Genomic DNA, 7,851 nt, shown 5'->3' with positions numbered 1-7,851 from the left:
AAGCCGTGGTTTATATATTGTTAGATCGCATGTCGAACTACGTGGTCATGAGTTTACATATTGTTGGATCTGATGTTGCACGACAAAGCCGTGATTTATATATTGTTAAATCGCTTGTTGAACTACGTGGTCATGAGTTTTCATACTGTTGGATCTGATGTTGCACGACAAAGCCGTGATTTATATATTGTTAGATCGCATGTCGAACTACGTGGTCATAAGTTTTCATATTGTTGGATCTGATGTTGCACGACAAAGCCGTGATTTATATATTGTTAGATCGCTTGTTGAACGGTGTGGTCATGAGTTTTTATATTGTTGGATCTGATGTTGCACGACAAAGCCGTGATTTATATATTGTTAAATCGCTTGTTGAACGGTGTGGTCATGAGTTTTCATATTGTTGGATCTGATGTTGCACGACAAAGCCGTGATTTATATATTGTTAAATCGCTTGTTGAACGGTGTGGTCATGAGTTTTCATATTGTTGGATCTGATGTTGCACAACAAAGCCGTGATTTATATATTGTTAGATCGCTTGTTGAACGGTGTGGTCATGAGTTTTCATATTGTTGGATCTGATGTTGCACGACAAAGCCGTGATTTATATATTGTTAGATCGCTTGTTGAACTACGTGGTCATGAGTTTTCATATTGTTGGATCTGATGTTGCACAACAAAGCCATGATTTATGTATTGTTAGATCGCATGTCGAACTACGTGGTCATGAGTTTACATATTGTTGGATCTGATGTTGCACGACAAAGCCGTGGTTTATATATTGTTAGATCGCATGTCGAACTACGTGGTCATGAGTTTACATATTGTTGGATCTGATGTTGCACGACAAAGCCGTGATTTATATATTGTTAAATCGCTTGTTGAACTACGTGGTCATGAGTTTTCATACTGTTGGATCTGATGTTGCACGACAAAGCCGTGATTTATATATTGTTAGATCGCATGTCGAACTACGTGGTCATAAGTTTTCATATTGTTGGATCTGATGTTGCACGACAAAGCCGTGATTTATATATTGTTAGATCGCTTGTTGAACGGTGTGGTCATATTGTTGGATCTGATGTTGCACGACAAAGCCGTGATTTATATATTGTTAGATCGCTTGTTGAACGGTGTGGTCATGAGTTTTCATATTGTTGGATCTGATGTTGCACGACAAAGCCGTGATTTATATATTGTTAAATCGCTTGTTGAACGGTGTGGTCATGAGTTTTCATATTGTTGGATCTGATGTTGCACGACAAAGCCGTGATTTATATATTGTTAAATCGCTTGTTGAACGGTGTGGTCATGAGTTTTCATATTGTTGGATCTGATGTTGCACGACAAAGCCGTGATTTATATATTGTTAAATCGCTTGTTGAACTACGTGGTCATGAGTTTTCATATTGTTGGATCTGATGTTGCACAACAAAGCCGTGATTTATATATTGTTAAATCGCTTGTTGAACGGTGTGGTCATGAGTTTTCATATTGTTGGATCTGATGTTGCACGACAAAGCCGTGATTTATATATTGTTAAATCGCTTGTTGAACGGTGTGGTCATGAGTTTTCATATTGTTGGATCTGATGTTGCACGACAAAGCCGTGATTTATATATTGTTAAATCGCTTGTTGAACGGTGTGGTCATGAGTTTTCATATTGTTGGATCTGATGTTGCACGACAAAGCCGTGATTTATATATTGTTAAATCGCTTGTTGAACGGTGTGGTCATGAGTTTTCATATTGTTGGATCTGATGTTGCACGACAAAGCAGTGATTTATATATTGTTAGATCGCTTGTTGAACGGTGTGGTCATGAGTTTTCATATTGTTGGATCTGATGTTGCACGACAAAGCAGTGATTTATATATTGTTAGATCGCTTGTTGAACGGTGTGGTCATGAGTTTTTATATTGTTGGATCTGATGTTGCACGACAAAGCCGTGATTTATATATTGTTAAATCGCTTGTTGAACGGTGTGGTCATGAGTTTTTATATTGTTGGATCTGATGTTGCACGACAAAGCCGTGGTTTATATATTGTTAGATCGCATGTCGAACTACGTGGTCATGAGTTTTCATATTGTTGGATCTGATGTTGCACGACAAAGCCGTGGTTTATATATTGTTAGATCGCATGTCGAACTACGTGGTCATGAGTTTTTATATTGTTGGATCTGATGTTGCACGACAAAGCCGTGATTTATATATTGTCAGATCGCATGTTGAACGACGTGGTCATGCCTTTCATAGTGTTGTATCTCGTATTGTACGACAAATCATGATTTCTATAGTGTTGCGTCTCATGTCGAACTACGAGGTCATGATTTCCACAGTGCTGCATCTCATGTCGTTGAATGGTAAGGTCATAAATATTACAGTGTTGGATCTCATGCGAACGACGAGGTCATGACTTTTATAGTCTTGGATCTCGTGTCGAAAGGCAAATGCATGATGAAACCTATTTACATGTCATGAGAGAAATTCTCAAAACCTCTGAGCTAGGACTGCTGACGTATTCGGTGAAGCCAACAAAGGACTACTCCCTGGTTTATAATAGCAGGCTCCGCAGAAAGGAGGACATGGGAGGCTACCGACGGCAGCACCTCCTGGTGGATAGAATGGTCCTAGGCTGTTGGCTAAAGCCATGCATCTGAAAAGAGTTGATGTCAATTAATTAGTAAAATATTTTTCGAAAGTAATTAAATTAATTAAATTCTAAATCGTCTTAACAACAAATACAACTAAGATTCTTCGTCGAAAGCTGGATAAATAGGTGATATTTTGTTTGTTGTTAATCACAATGGGCTATCTATGCTGTGCCCATCATAGGTGTCAATAGCCAATTCTTAGTACTATAAGCCTTTAGATTTACCTCACAGACATTGGGAGCTGTTTTTATAAAAATTAATAGAGGGTTTTAACAATATTTTTTATAACCAGTTATCACCATCAGTTATTCTTCTTTTAACAACGTAAAACCCAAAGTCAAAGGTCACAATTAAACGTTTCCTCTTATTCCCATGGATTAATAACCGTTTTTACCTGTTAACAAAATGAGTTCTTAGAAGAACAAAACCACCAAAGAACTGTTAACAAAATTTACAGTTTTTTTTTCTTCATTATGTACGGTCCGGCATGGCCTATTGGGTTAAGGCGTGCGACTCGTAATCTGAGGGTCGCGGGTTCGCATCCCCGTCGCACTAAACATGCTCGCCCTTTCAGTCGTGGGGGCTTTATAATTTTACGGTCAATCCCACTATTCGTTGGTAAAAGAGTAGCCCAAGAGTTGGCGGTGGGTGGTGATGACTAGCTGCCTTCTCTCTAATCTTACGACACTAAATTAGGGACGGCTAGCGTAGATAGCCCTCGAGTAGCTTTGCGCGAAATTCAAAACAAACAAACTTATTTGGAATTAAAGGTTTTAGTTGAATATCAGACAGCACCAATCGGTAAAGAGGACTGTCACTCTCTATCATTTCCAACATTTTGATACGAGATCTCTCCTCCGACCAGAGCCAAATTGTTTTGGGGTGGCAGGGGGTGGAACAGGAAATTCCGGTAATTGTTCCTTGGAGGTGTTGCATGCATCATTGGAAAGACCGGAATCCAGATGCGCAGTCCTATACCATTCAGAGTTCTGAAGAGTCAAAGAGCCGCTGCGTTTGGAGTGGTTGCACCAACTTACCAGCAAGAGTCTCGAGAATTGCTTACATTTTTATGAATCTTCAAGTTGAATTGTACAAGTCTGCTTTATTATATCTTTGAAATTCAAGAACTATTTCTCGATCGCATGATCTGGCGGAAGGTTACTACGGCAATTATTGTTGCCCTAATTAGCAACAAACCTATTTCTTAGTGCCGTCACAGCTTCATTCGGCTTCATAAATGAATTTTTTTCAACAAGAATTGCCAAAAAAAAAAAGAAGAAGAAAGATCCAGCATTATCGTGGGCAGTACAAGTTGTAAGTTTAACATCTCGGAACATTGCACATGCAGGTAATACGGATTTTATTTGTTTTAAATTTTAACGCACAGCTACACGAGGGCTATCTGCGCTAACCGTCCCTAATTTAGTAGCGTAAGACCAGAGGGAAGGCAGCTAGTCATCACCACCCACCGCGAACTCTTGGGCTACTCTATTACCAACGAACAGTGGGAGTGACTGAAATTTTGTAATGCACAGGCCTGAATGAAAGGGCGAGCATGTTTGGTGTGACAGGGATTCAAACCCATGCCCCACAGATAAAGATGTCGAATGCCCTAACCTCTTGACCATGCTGGGCCGAAGTAATAATGATCGTTGATAATGACACGTCGTGAAGAAACAAAGTTTCAGCCATGGCCAGGAAGTATTTCCTGGAAATTTACTGGACTCTGGTCGGAAAAACAGTTCCAACGAGGGGCAAAGAAGAAATGAAGGTATCACGTAGAGGATCCGTTGGTCACACAACAAGTTCTGTCATTAACTATAGTGTTTCTGCTAATAATATGATCATATCGTCGTATCCCATCGTGCGCCACATATAAGTTATTTAATCAGATAAATTAAGGATGTTTCATGTTCGATTCCTACCATTGAGGCTCCGCTGGTTAAGGGAGAGATCCTGTGTTAAACATAAAACTTTGTACATGACCGTGTATTTAATGTTGGTCCAAGAAAACTTTCTGTAAGAATACTAATCACAACTTGAGTCATCAGTAAAAGTACTGATCTGGCACTGAGTCACTAGTAGGTTGCATTATAGCCAAACACCAGGTTTTCAAGGTTCACTTCCGATATTCAAACAAGTACGTTAAGGAAATTATAGGTATAGCTTTGTAGAACTCGGTGATTACTAATGTGGTATACAACGTACCTAGAAGTCTTAAGTGTTATAATAACATCATTGTTACACCACATGGAATAAAACCTGAACAACCGAAGGACTTTTGGAACATTAGGGGTATGAATCATCAGTTGTGATTATGGTAATAATTCTGGAGTACAGTGTGGGTAACAGTATGGGTCATGTTGGGTTGCGGACAACAGTATGGATCATGCTGAGTTATGGACAAAATTATCGGTCATGTTGAGATTTAAACACCCTAATCAATTAAATACAAACCACTGGTATGTTAATTACGACCTCGTTAGTAATGCAAGAGAAACAGTTTGTTTCACCTACAAATCTACACAATAGATGGCACCACTTTGTGCTCACTACAGGGATAGAAACAGGAATTTTAGCGTCATGGGCCCTCGAGCCTGTCCATGAAACGACAGAGATGGCAGAGGAAGTGTTCCTTCAGGTCAGAAATTTTAGCTGTTGTTTTGTTATTGAATTAAGCACAAAGCTACACAAGGGGCTATCCGTGCTCTGCCCAACACGGGTATCGAAACCCGGTTTTTAGCGTTGTAAGTCCGCAGACATACCGCTGAGCCACTGTGGGGCGGACATTTTAGCTGGTGACTTAATGGAGTGGACAAAGTGAGTGTAATATAGAAAAATGAAAACAGGACCATTAGCGCAATTATACATTTAAACAGCTCGAGGAAGATTTTCAGGTGTAATACTACCGAACTTATTCCGTGAGTCGATAAAATGCATCGATGTGTTCAGACATGACGTCAGTTACTTACACTAAATAATATATTAAACCAATTATTCTGGGGTTGAGCAGGATATAACCTAGTAGAAATCACCTGCTCTATTTCAGCTTTCGTTGTAGGCCACACACCTCCACTAGAGGTTTCTGTATGTTTAATCATTAATATTTATTCTCATTTATTCAATGTAAAGCAGCACACACACACATTCAGATATATTATATATATTACACGACCAGAGTTTTTGTTTTATTTCAAGTATATTTCACTCGCTAAAACTTTCTTTCTATGCCAGACATGAAACATCCAAGACAGGAAGTGGTTAAAACGACGGGATATCATGCGGAAATATTGTTCTTCCGATAATTTTGGCCACCAGTGAGTAAAACTAGTACTATTTTAAAAAGGGAAGTTTGTAGCTCAATTTACCAAAGTTGAAACACACGAGCCTGGAAGTAACACTATAAATATTTAATCTGTCAGTTATTTAAATTTCTGGACGGAAATGAGGCTCGTATTGTCGGAAAAATGGTTCGATAAAAGCCCTACCCACTTTTACTGAAATTGTGGCGCCCTCTAACCTTGAATGTACAACTTTTTATAAAGTTAAATTCATCAAAGGAAATTATAGATTTAGTTATTATTAACTAATAACATTGCTAAGTTGTTGTTGTTTTTTAAATATAAGTTTTGGCGTTTGCATTTCACTGGTCTGTTCTCTTCGTTTCTTTGATGCGTGAATTTAGATAATTGGCACTTGAATTGTCCAACTCGTAACAGACTAGATCCTATTTATTTTAAAATGTGAGTTTTACTTCCTGGTCTGTTTAACAGGTATAGTGACAGTATTACCCTTATTCTTATTACATATTCATCGAAATTAAATCTTGTACCCTAAACCATTTTATGTGATGGTCGTTCACGTGGTTATCACGTGATTAGCTGGAACTTAAGCACGCGCCTATGCTAATAAGGTTTCTTCGATGTTACCCGTCAACAGTTTCAATGCTTTATGAACGCACAATGTTTACTAGCGTAATAGAATATTCAGTTGTTTTAACTTATTGTGGTTAGAAATTGTTAACCTCGCGGTAAAAACAAACAATATATTATACGTAATCCAAGTTTATAATTTGAAACAGTTTTAGGGCTAAATACTGTAGTTTTAGAGTGATTAATTTACGTTTTTTTTCAAGATAATGAAACGGAGAAAGAGACCTAATGATTCACTTGTATTAATTACAGACATGTTGCTCTGCACTGCCTTTCTATGAAAATGAATACAACCCCATAATGAATGTACGCATGTATAATTCAGCTGGTTTCCTGGATTCCAAAGTATCGTGACAAGCACTTATTTTGTTTCTTCCTAAGTGATAAAGTAGCCTTTAATCTCTGTGTTGTCTAAATCTGGAAATTAATTTTCAAATTACAAGAAGAAATTGTGTTCTAGGGGTTTGATAGATTATGGCATCTGTATAAAGAACACTCAGGCATCGCTGTGTGTTATACACCCTTGGGTTATGGATTTGCATAGGAATTAATATTAACGTACTTCTAAGAAATGAGATTGAAACACGCTTATAAGTGATGACTTACACTAGAGGGAAAACTTATTTACCTAAACAGAATAAACAATCTTTGAAAGAATGTTTTTTCTCTCTCAGAATAACTTAGCACGTGAGAAGTGGAACTCTCGTCAACATTACTGGAAGGTTAGGAGATGATTGATAACTCGTGTCAGTCGAAATTAATTTCTCCTAAAGGAGACGAGCTAACCCTAAAATCTCAAGGAGCTGGAAAATGTTTATTTTCAGAATGTTCTCGACGATACATTATTACTTAAAGACTATTTTCTACCTTGATATCTCACAATGTCGTAAGATCTTTCGAAGTCGGATGAATACTTATCAGAATTTGTAAATATTTACGAATTACTTTTCAGAGATCAGAAAGAAGCGTGCCAAACGTTTCAACTGTTTGTTACCCTCATCACGAATGTTGCGATATATATTTTTTAAACTAGGTGTTTATGTTGTGGCCTTGCGTGGGTTGATGGTTACAGAGTTTGACTCGTAATCCCCGTCACACCAAATATACTTTCCCCGTTTCAGACGTGAGGACGTTATAATGTTACGGTCAATCTAGTTTTACACTGCTAAAGTAGGTATGGCTAGTGCAAATATCCTTCGTGTAGTTTTGCGAGAAATTCAAAATAAATTTTATGTCATTTTATTTTAACTTGTTTTCCCAT

General features: G+C 38.0%; 1 protein-coding gene across 1 annotated transcript in view; it reads right to left on the bottom strand.

Annotated features, from left to right (window-relative positions):
* Positions 1–1,128: 1,128 nt before the first annotated feature.
* LOC143242686 (uncharacterized) overlaps positions 1,129–7,851 on the bottom strand; it is a 29,351-nt gene continuing 22,628 nt past the window's right edge. The window contains exon 3 of the mRNA XM_076486157.1: positions 1,129–2,660. Within this exon, the coding sequence (XP_076342272.1) occupies positions 2,495–2,660 (166 nt within the window). The 3' untranslated portion in view covers positions 1,129–2,494. The remainder of the gene's footprint in view (positions 2,661–7,851) is intronic.

Source organism: Tachypleus tridentatus, unplaced genomic scaffold (genome assembly GCF_004210375.1).
Source record: "Tachypleus tridentatus isolate NWPU-2018 unplaced genomic scaffold, ASM421037v1 Hic_cluster_2, whole genome shotgun sequence".
In the NCBI taxonomy this organism is placed as follows: domain Eukaryota; kingdom Metazoa; phylum Arthropoda; class Merostomata; order Xiphosura; family Limulidae; genus Tachypleus; species Tachypleus tridentatus.
Note: the sequence above shows the minus strand (reverse complement) of the source record. Positions and strands in the feature narration are given on the sequence as shown.